The sequence below is a fragment of the Cervus canadensis genome, chromosome 2 (genome assembly GCF_019320065.1).
Source record: "Cervus canadensis isolate Bull #8, Minnesota chromosome 2, ASM1932006v1, whole genome shotgun sequence".
In the NCBI taxonomy this organism is placed as follows: Eukaryota; Metazoa; Chordata; class Mammalia; order Artiodactyla; family Cervidae; genus Cervus; species Cervus canadensis.
In genome coordinates, this window is record NC_057387.1 from 62,265,066 (window position 1) to 62,283,731 (window position 18,666).

Consider the following 18,666-nt stretch of genomic DNA (forward strand, 5'->3'; position numbering starts at 1 on the left):
ATTTTTTTCTACAGAAATTGTGAATCCAGACTGCCATTTAGATAATGCCTGTATTGCCGAAAATATTAATAAAACTTTAACAAAAGTGAGTAAAAGAGTTGAATTAAATTTTATTCTGTTTTGACATTTTGGTTTCAGTTAAAATCTTTCCAAAGGCACATATTTTTAAGAGTAACAAACCGTTGATCTTCATGTAGAGTTTAAAATATTTACATATAGAGATCCAAGTATTTCGTTTGGGTGTCAGATAGGATTAATTTGAAAATCCCCAAAATACTGAAGAAGACATATATTTAATGTAAGTTTATTTTCACTATTCTGTACACTGAAAGTTATTTCAATGTGTTAAGAAACTTGATGGATAAAATAGTAAAAACACATTTTGATCACAGGCCAGTTCCACATTCTAAGAAGACATAGTTCTATGCAATTAGATTTTGTACACCAAATACTATTTCAAAGAGTAAGATGTCCATGAAATTATTGTCCTATGATTAGAAGTGAGTTTCAACATGACTCATTAGCAATCAAGTAAAGCAAATTGCCGTTTTATCATGTAAAAAACTTTTCTGGTTTACTAAAACCTAATTCAAATTAAGTCATAATTTATTATAAATTTTAAAAGCTAATTTAAAATGATAAATTCAAATGTGCATTGCCTTTCTGAAGTAACTTCTATGCTTTTTCAGCTATTTGCTAATCCTTTGTAAATAATTTCAGGTTTCATTGCTTCATGTTAGGGTTTAGTTGTAGTCTGATAGTTTACATGTAGGAGAGAAAAACAATACATTTAACCTGTAACCTGTATTCTTGCAAAGATCCAGTAGTGCTTTAAGCTGGTTTTCTTTTTCTGGACTCATATTTGTTCAGATTAGACACATAGAAGAACCTGTGGCTTTGCTCCGAGAAGTCTATAGAAATTCTGTGAAAGATCTTTCACCGGTGGATATAATTACATACACAGAAGTATTAGCTGAATCATCCCCATTACTGGGTTACATGAACAGCGTGGTTTCAGACAAGGACACCTTTTCTAATTCAACTCTGACTGTAAGTATGTTGAGCTTTAACTCAGTGTAAGTTTAAAATTTTTCTTACATCTGTGATTAATGTGAGATTCCAACATTTTTAAAAGGTACGCTTTTTTCCAACAGGAATTTGTAAAAACTCTGAATAATTTCGTTCAAAAGGATACATTTACAGTTTGGGACAGGTTATCTACAAATCAAAGAAGAACTCATCTTACAAAACTGATACATGCTGCTGAGCAGGCTACCTTAAGGATATCTCAGAACTTTCAAAAGACCACTCAGTTTGATACTAATTCAAGTGATATAGGTAAGAAGTCAAGGTCAATTTCAAGGCAATAATGTTTTCCAAAGAAGCCATTCTCAAAAGAGATGAAAAGTATCTGAACTGCTGTTAATTAAATTGGCAGTTGTTTATCAGTGCAGACGTAAATGACGGTGCATATCACAAAAGTGGGTATGAATGAAGTCTGAATAAAAAGGATGAATGCATGAGATTTGTCTCCTACTTGCAACTTTCACCTTTTCCTATTTCTGAACTGTTTAGCATTTAAATACTCAGAGAACCTTATTTCCTTGTCATCTCATGACTTGGCAGGATCTGTCTTGACTGGTGATAGTACAAAAGATTTTCTGGATGTAATATATTTAGTCAAATTTTTATTGAATTATGACACATATAAAGACAAATATATGTATCAAATGAATATAAGTTGATGAATTTTCACAAAATGAACACATCTGTATAATAACACCTCAGAAGACCCCTCATCCCCCTTGCCAACCACTCCCTAACCCCTAAAGGTAATGCCATCCTGACTTCTAACACCACTTCACAAGCATAATTTTTATTATTTCTACAATAATCTGATTCTTATTTTTAATGTTGAAATCCTTTGGGCATATATCTTTGTCATGAATGTAGTATATTTTAATTTCTCATTAGGAATCCTTTGCCTTTCAGTAATATAAAGCAATTAACATAGCAAATTAGAATGTTTCCTGCTTTATGAAAGCTCATGCTTGACACTTTTAAGAATCTGGATCAAACTGAGGTTGCCTGTAAAGTTGTTCTGAGGCAACAAGGTACACTTTCTGAAATAATCATCTCATACACCTCTATTATATTTTCTGGATACTATCCTGCTGTGCAGTAGTAGATATACAAAAATCATTATGTCATCGGGATTCACCAGTTACTCAAAATTAAGGTAACAAGCATTGTGACTCATATATAGAAGCTTAAATTTCTATATCTGTTCATGAAAAAGGTGACTGTGCACAGGTAAGGAAATTATCACTCAAGAATTTAATTCAGTCACTCTGTATATAATAAATTATGTTGTAGATATCATCCTCTAATTGTAATTGCTTGTCTGCTTTAGTAATTATGATTTATAGATTCTTTGCATACATATTTTCTTTTATTAGTAGAGATAGAATTAAACAATGAATGCTGTACTGTAATAAAACTAAACTTGAATCAAATTTTTAAATACAAATTATAATGTCTAGACGTCATGTTCAGAATATGTTCATTCTACCTGATGTAATTAAGAGTTGAAATACAATAATGATGGATCAAATTCTAACTAAATATATTAATTAAACTGATTTCAGAGAATTTATTATTTTCATATTTTTGTTTCAGCTCTCAAAGCTTTCTTTTTTGATTCACATCACATGAAATATATTCATCCCGATATGAATATGGATGGAGATAATATAAAGATATTTCCAAAGAGAAAAACTGCATATGATTCAAATGGTAGGACTTTGACAAGCTTATAAACAATATTTCAATGTTTTGCAATAAATACCATACATTTGCTTGTATCATATGTGCTTATAACATGTGTGGTTTTCTATAGAAAAATACTTTCTGTTTATACATAGGAATTCTATATTTGTATTTGAGACTTTTATTATGATAAAAATACCTGGGGAGGATTTTAGCTCATATCTAGATCCTTCTTGTCCTTGACCCTCCAAATCTGTAATTATCTAATATTGTTAGGATCCCAGTGGAAATATACAAAGGGACTGTGGTTTTATTCCTCATTTTGCACCAGTCAGTAGATGCTATAATTTTCATAAAATCCTTTTAACAGTTCTTCTTCAGAAATCCTTCATATTCCTCATTGTGAGCCTGAATTTGGGATTGTGTGAGGAAGATGAATAGAAATAGTTTTCAAAAAAGGTAGAAAGTTATTGTTTAAGCTTGAATTTCTCTTCTGTTCATTTCTTAGTCTTTGTACAGTAACTCTTCAACTAAACTAAAGGCAGGGTTTCTTAAGAGATGTGATCCAAGAGTGCTAGTACTAGCAGATGACTTTATAATTATCTAATATCCTGATTTTATGTACAATAAAACTAAAGCACAAGCGGTTAATGGATTTGTCTCTATATACGTTTAACAGATAATACAGAACTAAAACTTGAAGTGAAGGAGTTAACATAGAAATCAGCCCTGACCAGATTTTCCTTGTCACCTAACCACAGGCAAGCTAGCAGCTGCTCTTCTGGTTTAACCATTTGTCTGTCCTCAGTGCAATGCACTTAGGAAAAAAAAAAAGTAACAACCCTGCTGATAATAGAATTATTGTTGTTCTCATATAGGTCAAAATATATTACCTAAAGAAAGCATGATTATAATATTTTCTCAAAGCAAGTATAGGTGATCATACATAAAATGGAAAATCTATGTAATAATACACATATGTCACTTTATAGACATCATTTTATTTAAAAAAATACATTGTCTTTATTGTTAAAAAGCAGTTTGTGCTTTCATTCTCAGAAAAAATATCCTTTAAAAAAATTTTTACAGCACTAATGGGAAATGTTTTTCTAAACTATTGATATTATCCTCTCAATTTTTTTCTTGTCATTTTTTATTCAAAAGTAGGGAACAGATGGCCATAAAAAAAGCAAAAATAACTAAGCCATACTGCCATTGAACCCATGGTTCTTACCCCATTATATCATATTCTAATTAACCAAGCACACAAATAATATTTAGGAGCAAATCCAAAGAATGTGTTAAACTGTTGTATTTTCAAAGACAATTTGAGTAGGATTTAGAAACACGAGAATAAAGACATTGAAAATACTTATCATAGTGACAGATGATAAAATTGTCATGGAATTAATATCTCAAAGAGATCCTGTCTGAGTGTACGGTAGGTTTGTTATATTTCATAATCATGCATGCAAACTCTGACACTTGAAAGGGACAGTAATACTGGCTCTCAAGAATGCAGAGGAAGAAAATTTGTTTTCCTCAAGGTTGAATCTTTAAAAGAAGGACAAGTGTAACAAACTGATCAAACGCATTCAATGATGTCTACATGCAATTATTCATTTATTGACAAAATCCGTTAATGAAAACATGCATTAGTTAAAAGGTGCATAATGTCATTAGTAGGAAAATACAGGAGGCACAGATGGATTTTTAATATTTTTTATGTACTGAATTTTGGTGTCTGTCGTTAATGAATGAACTAGTTTACAAAAATAGATACAGAACTGATATGAAAATTAAAAGCTAGATCAGGCCTAGAATTAGTGAGAAACTATGGAAATTAAAATAGGTTCCAAATGATAAAAATGAACAAATATTAAAACTATATTCAGAAAAAAATTTAAAATGTATTTTGAACCATCCCATGTGGTATGCATCTTCTTTTACCCAAAATTGATATTAAAAAATAGTTTCCTTTAGAAAGGATAGGAGTGATTCATAGTTTTAAATCCATGTTATCTTCGTGCTGCTTCATTTGATTTTGAACCATCCCCTCCTACAACCTCTGAGAAGTTGCTTTTGCATGAACTTGTTCATCACCCGGACTAGGTCAGGTTCACCTAAGAGGTTTCCAGGTTCTGCTTCTGACCCAAGTCTGTCCATAGCAAATGCTGGGTTAGTTGCCAGTCTCCTAGAGCCATCATAATTTTGCTAGCTCAAACATGGTATACTAACATTATTTCTCTGAGCTGGCAGTTTAGGAAAATATGTAACATATCTGAATGTCAGCAAGACTCTTAGTGGTGTCTTTGGTACCTTTCTAGACTGAGATACAAAACATAGTGATATACTTTTGCAAATTCTAGCTCACATAATGATATCCAAAGAACACTATTTACCAATAAATATATTAAATAAATTGTGATGTGGAGAGTTCCAGCTTTGTATCACAGTCCTTTGTTTTTGATGACATTGTCAACATTTGTATTAATGATTGTGATTAATTTATGCTTTTCAGATTATTTACTGGTGTCACAAATTTGAGGAAACAAATGAATATGATAGAGTTATTCCTAAGTTTTCGAAGAATCAAAGCAAGCATATAATGTTTCCAATTAATAAGTATAGCAATAATCATCTTAATATAGCATCTTAAATTTTACAGACAACTCTCTCATATAATGACATTACATGGTCTCCATCTTATCCAAGTAAATAGCCAAGGGGAATATCACTATTCACTCATTATGTTTTACATGAGAATGTTCAAGTTTACCCAGGAACAGACAAGTATAAGCCATGACTAAAACCAGAACTTCTAATTCTAAATAAATAAATTCTGAATATAAATTCCTCAATTTACTGTCTATCATACAGCAGAGAAGTTACATGACCTAAGTGAAAATGGGAATTTTAAAAGACAATAGATGCTGATGTTGAGTTGTTCACACAATTAATATCAGTGATAATGAACTGCTACAAAAACCGAGGCAATTTGAGATCTGTTAAAGTAGGTGCGGCGTCCAGGCTAAGGAAAAAATAGTCATGAGATAGTATGGACTGATCTGGTAACAGTCTTGGGTTATCTGCTGATGTGCTGCATCTGGGGAGTGTGAGGGTGCGGATAAATGGCTGCCTTGAAAGACAATAAATTCCCTCCCCTGAGACTGCATAACTGTATGTCATCAGTGTAAATAGGAAACATCTCAGTGGGCATGAGATGGAGCTCAGTGGCATCTACACCTCTTCAGTTATAAACTTTCTTAACACTATAAATCTTTTCTGTTATACTGTAATTTTTACCGGTATCTTTCTAATTTGTATACTTGCCCAGCAAAGTAGTAAGTCAAGATTTTATTTTTCAAGTAAGTGTACTTAACACCTTGGTTCTTACTCAGCACTTGTATATAATTTATCTAGGACAAAACTTCTTCTAACTATAATTTGTGCCAAGGAAATGCTACAGTCCATGATCAGAGTCATAGGGGTCAGAGAACCTGTTTTAATATTGTTTGATGATGTGAGCATAGATATAATAAGACCCACATTCCAGTATCTGGGAATGTGTATAACTGCCTCTTTTATGTTTATTTTAAGAATTTATTCTGAATACCTTTATTTGATTGACAGGCAGTGTTGCAGTTGCATTTTTATATTATAAGAGCATTGGTCCTCTGTTTTCATCATCTGACAACTTACTGGAACCTCAAAGTTATGATAAAGCTGAAGAGGAGGGAAGAGTCATCTCTTCAGTAATTTCACTCTCAGTTAGCTCAAACCCACCCACATTATATGAACTTGAAAAAGTAACATTTACATTAAATCACATAAAGGTAAGTTGAAATTCCAGTGACTATTGATTGTTATTGTGAAACTTTCAAAGAAATGAGGTTTTTTTTTGTTGTTGTTGTTGCGTCACTTTAATTGTATGTGAATTCTTGAGTTTAAACCTACAAATTCAAGATCAAATTAAAAGAGTAAAGTGATTTCAGCTAATTTTTCTATAAAATATTTTGGGGTCCTCCCCAGTGGCTCAGAATTTGCCTGCCAATACAGGAGACAAGGGTTCAATCCCTGGTCTGGGAAGATCCCACATGCCACAGAGCAGCTAAGCACTTGCATCTCAACTATTGAGGCTGTGCTCTAGGGCCCAGGAACTGCAACTATTGAGCCCACATGTTCCCGTCTACTGAAGCCCACATCCTAGAGCCCATGGTCTGCAACTAGAGAAGCCACTGCAAAGAGAAGCCCACACAAGGCAGCTAAAGAATAGCCCCTGCTTGCTGAAAGCAGAGAAAGCCCACACAGCAGTGAAGATCTGTCACAGCCAAACATATTAATAAATGATATCTATTAAAAAACTGTGTATCTACAAATAAATAAAAATAGCTTGGTACTTTCAGTGCTTTTTAGACTTTCTAATGAATACCAAAGAATTTTATGTATTTGATCTCTGAAATTAAACTACATTTTAGTTTTAAAAGTACATTGTTCATTTTGGAAGTCTCTGTACCTTCAAGGCGTAAGTTATAAAAATATATCAAAGAGATGAATATTACTTTTGTAGTGAGGGAAATGTTTGGTTAGTAATTGTCATGTAAAACAATATTTGGAGGGATTTGGGTGCTGATTACAGGGAAATCATGGAGAAGTTCGTGTTTTTTTCCTAAAGAAACCATCTGAGGCCACTTTACTCTTTTGTTACTCTAAATTTTTTTTCAAATCCATATATAATTAAAACCATACAATGAAAAAAATATGATTAGAAATATCCAAGCATTTAGGTTTTTTATAGACCTAAAAGTGAACGGGGAAACACGAAATCATATTGTTTGCTGCATACTGTTGATGGTTTCTTGGGCTTTCAATTGAATTTCAGTCCTAGTACATGATTAAAGTGCCTCAGAAGCTCCATTTAGAGAACCTTGAAGCTGGGCAAGGTTGTCATGCAAATTGAAAATTGTATTTGCATGTTTATGGGAAACAGGGGACTCAAAGAACATATAGTCAGCCTTCCATATCCACAGGTTCCACATCCATGAATTCAACCAAACACAGATGGAAAATATTTGAGGGGAAAAAAATTCCAGAAAGTTCCAAAAAGCAAAACTTGAATTTACTGCAGGCCATCAATTATTTACAAAGCATTTACAATTTATTGTGTATTATAAGTAATCTAGAGATGATTTAAAATATATGAGAAGATGTGCATAAATTAGATGCAAACACTGTTTCACAGAAGTGACTCGAGCATCTGTGGTTTTCAGAATGCACAGGAGTCCTGGAATCAATCACCTGTGGCTATCAAGGGACCACTGTATATGCTTACATACAGTCCAGATGTGTCACTGTAAAGAAAGACATCCAATGTAGAGAGAAACTAAAGTGTATAGAAAATCCAAATAACTAGTAGCTCAGACCTAAACATTGATAGGCATTCTGTTGAGGGAAAAAGAAGGTGTGGAATGTTTTAAGAATGGAAATTAAGTTTAGATATTTTCAGATACTAAATGCAAAAGACCTTTTGATCCTAGAAAAAAAAATGTTGTTCTTTTACATGGTTTGTGGTCTTTCTATGCTATTTTAATTGGAGTATAATTGCTTTACAATATTGTATTAGTTTCTTCTGTATAATAAAGTGAATCAGCTATATATGTATAAATTCCCCTCCCTCTTGAACCCCCTTCCACCCCACCCCTCATCCTGCCCATCTAGGTCATCCAGAGCATTCAGCTCAGCTCCCTATGCTATGCAGCAGTTTCCCACTAGCTATTTTCTTGTGGTCCTTTAATGGACCGGAACCTGGTGGTACAGAGTCAACAATAAGAAAGTAAAAGAGAGAAAGAGGCTGATATTCCCAGGTTACGCAGAGGACCAATAAAGCCCTTGACACAGGACTTGGATCGCTCACGAAGGCACCAGGCGCCCTCTCGAGGGGGTGAAGGCACAAAGTGCCTTCTCGAGAGGGTCTTAGAAGCCCGGGCAGGAAAGTGAGCACAACGGGTCTCCACACTCCAGAGAGTCAGCCAGAGAAAGAGAGAGAGAGAAGCAAGAAAGACACGGGGACCTAAGCTCTGATGGAGCAAAGGTGCTTTAATGATTTTTCTATGAGTATATATAGGCTATGGTACAAGAAACTTCCTTCGGGAATGATAGAGATCAGAAAACCAAACGTACAGCAACCATTACCAAGGGAACAAGGGGTAAAGTTAGTCACAAGGTCAGGAGACAATCCATATCTCAAGAAAGGGGAGCAAGACTACACAGTTTTGTCCTAAAGAGAATGTTTACTAAAGGAGACCCAAGCCTGTCTCACACAATGACCTCAGTCCCTGGGAGCAGCGTGCTGTTCCGCTTGAAGAAGGACAAAGGACTCATGAGACAGCACGTAGAAATCCTCCCGTCAAACATTCCCTGACACTATCTTACATTTTTGTTTTTATTATTCAGTTACTCAGTCATGTCTTACTCTTCAAAACCCCATGGACTGCAGCACAACAGGCTTCCCTGTCCTTCACCATCTCCCAGAGCTTGCTCAAACTCCTGTCCATTGAGTCGGTGATGCCATCTCATCCTCTGTCGTCCCCTTCTTCTCCTGCCTTCAATCTTTCCCAGCATCAGGGTCTTTTCTAATGAGTCAATTCTTTACATCAGGTGGCCAAAGTATTGGAGCTTCAGTTTCAGTATCAGTCCTTCCAATGAATATTCAGTTTATTTCTTTTAGGAGTGACTGGTTTGATCTCCTTGCTGTCCAAGGGACTCTCAAGAGTCTTCTCCAACACCACAGTTCAAAAGCATCAATTCTTTGGTGCTCAGCTTTCTTTATAGTCCAACTCTTACATCCATACATGACTACTGGAAAAACCATAGCTTTGACTAGATGGACCTTTGTTGACAAAGTAATGTCTCTGCTTTTTAATACGCTACCTAGGTTGGTCATAGCTTTTCTTCCAAGGGGCAGGTGTCTTTTAATTTCATGGCTGTAGTCACCATCTGCAGTGATTTTGGAGCCCCAAAAATAAAGTCTCTATTTCCATTTTTTCCCTATCTATTTGTCATGAAGTGATGGGACTGGATACCTTGATCTTAGTTTTCTGAATATTGAGTTTTAAGCCAGCTCTTTTACTCTCCTCTTTCACCTTCATCAGGAGGCTCTTTAATTCTTCTCCACATTCTGCCATAAGGGTGGTGTCATCTGCATATCTGAGGTTATTGATATTTCTCCCAGAAACCTTCATTCCAGCTTGTGCTTCATCCAGCCCAGCATTTCACATGATGTACTCTGCATATAAGTTTAATAAGCAGAGTGACAGTATACAGCCTTCACATACTCCATTCCCAACTTGGAACCAGTCTGTTGTTCCATGTCTGATTACAGCTGTTGCTTCTTTTTTTTTTTCCCATTTATTTTTATAAGTTGGAGGCTAATTACTTTACAATATTGTAGTGGTTTTTGCCATACATTGACATGAATCAGCCATGGATTTACATGTGTTCCCCATCCCAATCCCCCCTCCCACCTCCCTCCCCACCCCATCCCTCTGGGTCTTCCCAGTGCACCAGCCCTGAGCACTTGTCTCATGCATCCAACCTGGGCTGGTGATCTGTTTCACCCTTGATAATATACATGTTTTGATGCTGTTCTCTCAAAACATCCCACCCTCGCCTTCTCCCACAGAGTCCAAAAGTCTGTTCTGTACATCTGTGTCTCTTTTTCTGTTTTGCATATAGGGTTATCGTTACCATCTTTCTAAATTCCATATATATGTGTTAGTATACTGTATTGGTTCTTTATCTTTCTGGCTTACTTCACTCTGTATAATGGGCTCCAGTTTCATCCATCTCATTAAAACTGATTCAAATGAATTCTTTTTAATGGCTGAGTAATATTCCATGGTGTATATGTACCACAGCTTCCTTATCCATTCGTCTGCTGATGGGCATCTAGGTTGCTTCCATGTCCTGGCTATTATAAACAGTGCTGCGATGAACATTGGGGTGCACGTGTCTCTTTCAGATCTGATTTCCTCAGTGTGTATACCCAGGAGTGGGATTGCTGGGTCATATGGCAGTTCTATTTCCAGTTTTTAAGAAATCTCCACACTGTTCTCCATAGTGGCTGTACTAGTTTGCATTCCCACCAACAGTGTAAGAGGGTTCCCTTTTCTCCACACCCTCTCCAGCATTTATTGCTTGTAGACTTTTGGATAGCAGCCATCCTGACTGTCGTGTAATGGTACCTCATTGTGGTTTTGATTTGCATTTCTCTAATAATGAGTGATGTTGAGCATCTTTTCATGTGTTTGTTAGCCATCTGTATGTCTTCTTTGGATAAATGTCTATTTAGTTCTTTGGCCCATTTTTTGATTGGGTCATTTATTTTTCTGGAATTGAGCTGCAGGAGTTGCTTATATATTTTTGAGATTAATCCTTTGTCTGTTGCTTCGTTTGCTATTATTTCCTCCCATTCTGAGGGCTGTCTTTTCACCTTGCTTATAGTTTCCATTGTTGTGCAGAAGCTGTTGCTTCTTGACCTGCAAATAGGTTTTGCAGGAGACAGGTAAGGTGGTCTGATATTCCCATCACTTTAAGAATTTTCCACAGTTTGTTGTGATCCACACAGTCAAAACTTTAGTGTAGTCAGTGAATCGAAGTAGATGTTTTTTTTTTCTGGAATTCTCTTGCTTTTTCTGTGGCCTAATGGATGTTGGCAATTTGATCTCTGGTTTCTCTGCCTTGCCTATGCGATGGTAGTTTGGTTTAGTCACTAAGTCATGTCCAACTCTTGTGACCCTGACTGTAGCCCACCAGGCTCCTCCTTCCATGGGATTTCGCAGGCAAGAAGTACTGGGGGGTATTTCCTCAGTATTTCCTTCTCCAGGGGTTTTTCCTGACCCAGGGATCAAACCTGGGTCTTTTGCATTGCAGGCATATTCCTTACCGATTGAGCCACCAGAGAAGCCAATACTATTTTATACATGGTAGTGTACATATGGGCTTCCCTACTGACTCAGTAAAGAGTCAGCCTGCAGTGGGGAGACCTGGATTTGATCCCTGGGTCAGGACGATCCTCTGGAGAAAGGAATGGCTACCCACTCCAGTTTTCTTGCCTGGAGAATCCCAAGGACAAAGGAGCCTGGTGGGATCCCAGTCTATGGGATCACAAGAGTCGGACACGAATTAGTGACTAAACCACCACCAATATTTTCTTTAATGAATATTTCATCTGAAGATTTTGTTTGACTCTGTTTTACTCCACTTATCAATGATTTGTTGTTGTTGTTTAGTCACCAGGTCGTGTCCAACTCTTTTGCAACCCCATGGACTGTAGTCTGCCAGGCTCCTCTGTCCGTGGGATTTCCCAGGCAAGAATACTGCAGTGGGTTGCCATTTCCTTCTCCAGGGGATCTTCCCAACTCAGAAATCAAACCTACATCTCCTGCTTGGCAGACGGATTCTTTACCACCGAGCCACCAGATCTTAAATACAGTTTTGACATATCTTAGTCCCAACACAATACCCACTTCACAGGGCTCTTTGAAGGAGCAAATTAAACAGAGTGGGTGAGATAGCACCTGGTTAACCTTAAATTGTTATATAATTGTAAATGGTGTTATTTCTACAAGATAAACTAGCATAGATATGTAGCATTCTATGACTACCTTATTAAAGCTTACAGTGCACTAGGTATTGTGTTGTGATTAGTTAACATTAATATATGATAAGGAGAACTCTGCCATTTATTGAACAATCATCCTGTAGTCTATTTGATCAGCCCCTGCGATCTATGATCTTATACTCACCACACTTTGCCTCATTCATTACTGGAACTGCATTGACTTCTAGATATTTCTGGAAAACCTTTGTTGAGTCTCACTTCAGAACTTTTCTAATTTCCATTCCAACTGTCAAAACCCTCTGTTCCCTAGTCTTTAGGGCTCACTGTCCCTTAATTGGAGTATTTTCTTAAACGTCTTTTCCTGTGAGAAGCCTCCTCAGATTAATCCTGTTCTCATTTCCCTGGCTTATTTAATAATTCCTCATCTCCTCATTAGAATGTAAAGTCAGCAATACAAACACTTTTTTTGTTTTGTTCAGTGTTTTATTTTCAGCACCTGGATCAATGACTGACAGCTAGTGCATACTCAATAAATTAGTGTTGAAGATAATAAAGATATGTCATATGCACCATTCTAGATGAGGTACATGATAGTGCTCAGTCATGTCTGACTCTTTGGGACCCATGGTCTGTAGCCCTTCAGGCTCCTCAGTCCATGGAATTTTCCAGGCAACTACATGAGTAGGTTGCCATTTCCTCCTCCAGGGGATCTTCCTGACTCAGGTGTTCAACCCTGGTCTCCTGCATTTCCTGCATTAGCAAGTAGATTCTTTAGAGTGAGCCACCTGGGAAGCCCCTACGTGATCTCAGTTGATAATAATTCTCACAACTACATGAAACAGCGTTGATAAAATATAGCATGGTTGTAGCATAAACTTCAGTTCTTTCACACAACAGCAGCACTCTCTTATTAGTGTTGATTTCATGCTTTTCCTTTTAGGCGTGTTTCATAACAATTATATTGTTATGAAAAATAGTATTTTAAATATAACTGAAATGATTTCGATGTGCAACTTTTTTCTCATCAGTAAAATGTCTCTTTTTCAGACCACAGATAAATATAAGAGTCAGTGTGCATTCTGGAACTACTTACCTGACACCATGAACGGCAGTTGGTCTTCAGAGGGCTGTGAGCTGACATTCTCGAATGATACCCACACCTCATGCCGCTGTAACCACCTGACACATTTTGCAATTTTGATGTCTTCTAGTTCTTCTATTGTAAGGCAGTTTCCCACTTCATATTTCTAAACCTGTCTTTGCTTTTTTCTTGTTTTTTATGTTGTTCAAGAGAATAATTAATTTTTCTATGTTCTTTGGATGTAAATAGCATATTTAATTAATTGATATGATCTCAGCATTACCTTTTTTAGTCTTTCTTTTCATACCTGCGTTCTATGACATATCTAATTTAAATCTTTGTTTTTAGTGTAAGACTTACCAGTCTATAATAGCTAGTAGATTGTATATCAGATTTCTATCCAGACTTTAGTTTTTAATGCTGCTTTTAGGAACCATTCGTACATTTTAAAGGATCATGAACTTTAAGGGCTTTTGCCTTTGTATTGAAAGTTTATTTTTACTGGTGACAGATTCATTTAAATCTCTGATAGCTGGTCAATAAGTGTTAGCACACTTGTAACAAATACAATTTTTTAATAATGTAGAATGCCTCAGATTTTTAAACATGAAAAATCTCTCTAAAGTGAAAAGCTTCAGATTATGTATTTTACATCATAATATCTTGCTCTTACATCATATAATTTTTTTATTTTGTATTTTATAATCTTTAGATTGCAGTCTCATTTCTATACAAAACTTAGAATTCACCAAATACTTATTGTGACTAAATAAATCTGCCTAACCATAATGTCAGTGATAAAGTTTTTTTTTTTTTTTCTGAATGAAACATGATTTTTTTCCTGAATGTTAAATAAGATGCCTGTGTTATATATATAAAACCGTCTGGTTAGAGTGAAACCAAACTTTCCCATTTCAAAGTCTCTCACCTGTACTATTTTATTATTCTATTTATGCAGCTTTTCTGATACCTTTATTTAATGTGTTTAAATGAACTACTGCATAGAAATAAGACTTATTCTTGCCACTGATAAATCTGCTTTAATTAACCATTTTCACATTACAATAATGAATTGACTTTCTAATATCAAGAAACCAATGGTGATAACATTGTTAAACCATATACTAATATATACGATGCTTAGGAAAAATATCACTAATTACAGAACTGTTAAAGTGCTATGTGATTTATATCAGATTTCTGTGAATATTAAGCATATTCAGAAGTACAAAGTTTTCTCATCTAAATGCACATTTGTATTTTTACATTTTAGGAACAGTTTGATTAATGTTTCACCGAAAAAGGAAGTTCATTATATGTTGTAGTTCCTTTGACAAGCTACTGAGTTAAGTCTCTTAACAGCTGTATTATTATTTTCCCTTAGGGTATTAAAGATTATAATATTCTTACAAGGATCACTCAACTAGGAATAATTATTTCACTGATTTGCCTTGCCCTATGCATTTTTACCTTCTGGTTCTTCAGTGAAATTCAAAGCACGAGGACAACAATTCACAAAAATCTCTGCTGTAGCCTATTCCTTGCTGAACTTGTTTTTCTTGTTGGGATAAATACAAATACTAATAAGGTATGTAGATCTCTCTTACTCTCTGCTTTCTAAATTTTTACTTTCCTAAATATATATGTAATAGAGACATGGATTGGAATTAAGGGCTTGGTGGAGCAAGCACACTATATACTTTGTTCTTAACGCTTTTCTAAGTTTGAGAATGCTAACATATATTAGCAACTTGCTGATTAATTCCATTAACCACAGTGGCCTTCATGATGAACTGTAAAAAGAAATAACCTTGTTTTGGTTTTATTTGTTTGTTTCTACATGGCCATTAAACAAAAGTAGAGGGGAGAAAGATAGTTGAAAACAATGTTTATCGTATGACAGGGACAGAACACAAAAGTGGCTAGAATTCATAGGTTGAAATTTGATAAATTAGCTCAACCTAGTAACTGCACTTTTGTAATAACCATTTTCCACCATTATTGATGTAGATCCTTATCAAATATCTCCCATATTGATTTAGACTGGGTCATCCTAAGGTGGGATTAAACAAGCAATAACTTTATTAGGTGAAATGACTCTGAGAGAAGATGGGAAGAGAGAGACATGGAGAGCCATCAGATCAAGATGCAGGTCTGAGCCTGAGTGAAGAAGGAAAGAAGGAAGAAAGGAGTAGTGGTAGAAGCACTTTGGGTTTCCCGGGTGGTGCTAGTGGTAAAGAATCCACCTGACAATGCAGGATATATAAGAAATGCAAGTTTGATCCCTGGGTCGGAAAGATCCCCTGGAGGAGACGGTATGGAAACCCACTCCAGTATTCTTACCTGGAGAATCCAACGGACAGAGGAACCTGGCGGGTTACAGTTCATGGGGTCACAAATAGTTGGACACAGTTGAAGTGACTTACCACACATGCACAGAAACACTTTACAAGCTGAGGAAAGCTCAGCTTGCCTATGAAGTAGTCCTTTCAGAAGATCCTCAACCAAAGTCACACGGCAAGTCTCTCAAGAATAGTAATGTCTTGCTGTGCTCAGTCAGTGGCTGTCAGCAGTCAATCCTAAAGGAAATCAACCCTGCATATTCATTGAAAGGACCGATTCAGAAGGTGAAGCCCCAATACTTGGGCCACCTGATGTGAAGAGCCAACTCATTGTAAGAGACTCTGATGCTGGGAAGGATTGACGGCAAAAGGAGAAGGGGGCGGCAGAGGATGAGATCCTTGAATGGCATCACCAACTCAATAGATAAGAATTTGAGCAAACTCTGGGAGATAGTAAAGGAAAGGGAACCTGACATGCTGCAGTCCTTAGGGTCTCACCAAGACTGACGTGACTTCAGTTCAGTTCAGTCGCTCAGTCATGTCCAACTCTTTGCGACCCCATGAACCTCAGCACGCCAGGCCTCCCTGTCCATCACCAACTCCCAGAGTCCACCCAAACCCATGTCCATCGAGTCAGTGATGCCATCCAACCATCCCATCGTCTTTCGTCCCCTTCTGCTCCTGCCCTCAATCTTTTTCAGCATCAGGGTCTTTTCAAATGAGTCAGCTCTTCGCATCAGGTGGCCAAAGTATTGGAGTTTCAGCTTCAGCATCAGTCCTTCCAATGAACACTGATCTCCTTTAGGATGGACTGGTTGGATCGCCTTGCAGTCCAAGGGACTCTCAAGAGTCTTCTACAACACCACAGTTCAAAAGCATCAATTCTTCTGTGCTCAGCTTTCTTTATAGTCCAACTCTCACATCCATACATGACCACTGGAAAAACCATAGCCTCGACTAGATGGACCTTTGTTGGCAAAGGAATGTCTCTGCTTTTTAATATGCTGTCTAGGTTGGTCATAACTTTCCTTCCAAGGAGTCAGCCTCTTTTCATTTCATGGCTGCGTCACCGTCTGCAGTGACTTTGGACATGACTTAGCGAGTGAACAGCAGCAACAGCAGCCATCGGAAATCGTGAGCACGTCAGTGGCTTTCCTCTGCGGCTGCTGCAGCCCACCCTGCAGCTGGAGACCAGAGAGATTCATCAGCGTGGCCACAGAACCTTCAGTTGCCTCCATATTTCCATTCTTTTTAGTGATCTTCCAAGTAGTGGAGATAACCAGCAGTTATCAAGGTTTTCTTCTGAAGTAGATGCCACAAAGCACCTATTTAATATAATATACACTAAATTGTAAACTCTATATCTGTTTTTATTTGTTTTGCAATGGTATTTATAACATCATTCATTTTTGTATATCCCCACTATCCTCCAATGCATAATTCGCCTGTCTTCATCCCATCGTTATCCTCATCACAAAACTATTTTTTTCAGTCTTTATTTTCAATTCTACATTTCAGCTGTCAAATTCTCCCCATTTTCAAGCCATATTTCAAATTTTACTTCTTCACTAAAGTGGTTCCCAGATTTTAATCACCATCCCCAACCTTATATAGTGATCTCAAATATATTTTAGTAGGTAATCTCTTTATGGTTGAATTATACTCTATTAAGTGTAGTAAGTATCTAAATATTATGTTATCTCACCAGTAATTGGGTTGTGTGTGTGTGTTAGTCACTCAGTCGTGTCTGACTCTTTGTGACCCCATAGACTGTAGCCCACCAGGCTCCTCTGTTCATGGAATTCTCCAGGCAAGAATACTGGAGTGGGTTGCCATTTCCTTCTCCAAGGGATCTTCCTGACCCAGGCATCAAACCTGGGTCTTCTGCATTACGGGCAGATTCTTTACCATCAGAGCCACCATGGAGGCCCAACTGTGTTAGTTCTGTTAATACAGAAATGTATAACTGCTTCATTTGTTATTTCTAACTGTCATTCTAAGTGTGAAGTCAGTACTAATAGATAACATTGTACTGAAATCCATCTCAAATTTACCTGTTAATCTTGTAACTTAAAGTGAATATATAGTGGATGTTTTTGTAAAATATATCATCATTTGTTCATATGTTTTATAAATTCAGTACTCTCTCTTATTTATTATGTTTTGTTTAACATAGTGTTAGCAGTAATTTTCATTCTTTGAGCACGATTAAAATAAAGACATCTGCAAAACAGAAATCAGCTCAAATCATGACACAGTCACTGAGATAATCATGGTTGCATGTGACCAGTCCACAGTTGATCACATAAGTGTATAAAAAGTATAAATCTCTGGACAAGACTAGCAACTTAATTCTATTACAGGACTGATGAGTGTTGCACATTGATGAAGCACAGTTCTTTTAAATCAGGTGGAAGTGGTACAAGTGAAAAACTTGACATTTGACAAGGATATTTTACTATGATCAAGCATTATATAAAATGGTATAATTTATAGAGAAAGTCAAGATTTTATGTTACAATAATGTTAAAATAAGTATTGTTTATGGTTTCTTTCTTTCTTTGTTGTCTAGCTCTTCTGTTCCATAGTTGCTGGGCTGCTGCACTACTTCTTTTTAGCTGCCTTTGCGTGGATGTGCATTGAAGGCATCCACCTCTATCTCATTGTTGTAGGAGTCATCTATAACAAAGGATTTCTGCACAAGAATTTTTATATTTTTGGCTATCTCAGCCCAGCTGTGGTAGTTGGATTTTCAGCATCATTAGGATATAGATATTATGGCACCACCAAAGTGTAAGTTAAGATGTTCTCATAAATATTTGATATGCAGTTCTGATTAAGCTGTGTATATC

At 36.4% G+C, this 18,666-nt stretch overlaps 1 protein-coding gene across 1 annotated transcript in view; it reads left to right on the top strand.

The window, feature by feature from the left end:
* The window catches only part of ADGRL4 (adhesion G protein-coupled receptor L4), a 146,002-nt gene that overhangs the window by 94,477 nt on the left and 32,859 nt on the right, over positions 1-18,666 (top strand). Inside the window, exons 4-11 of the mRNA XM_043460878.1 lie at positions 15-85; positions 871-1,050; positions 1,155-1,338; positions 2,680-2,796; positions 6,403-6,605; positions 13,439-13,612; positions 14,857-15,060; positions 18,387-18,607. Coding sequence (XP_043316813.1) covers positions 15-85; positions 871-1,050; positions 1,155-1,338; positions 2,680-2,796; positions 6,403-6,605; positions 13,439-13,612; positions 14,857-15,060; positions 18,387-18,607 — 1,354 coding nt within the window. The remainder of the gene's footprint in view (positions 1-14; positions 86-870; positions 1,051-1,154; positions 1,339-2,679; positions 2,797-6,402; positions 6,606-13,438; positions 13,613-14,856; positions 15,061-18,386; positions 18,608-18,666) is intronic.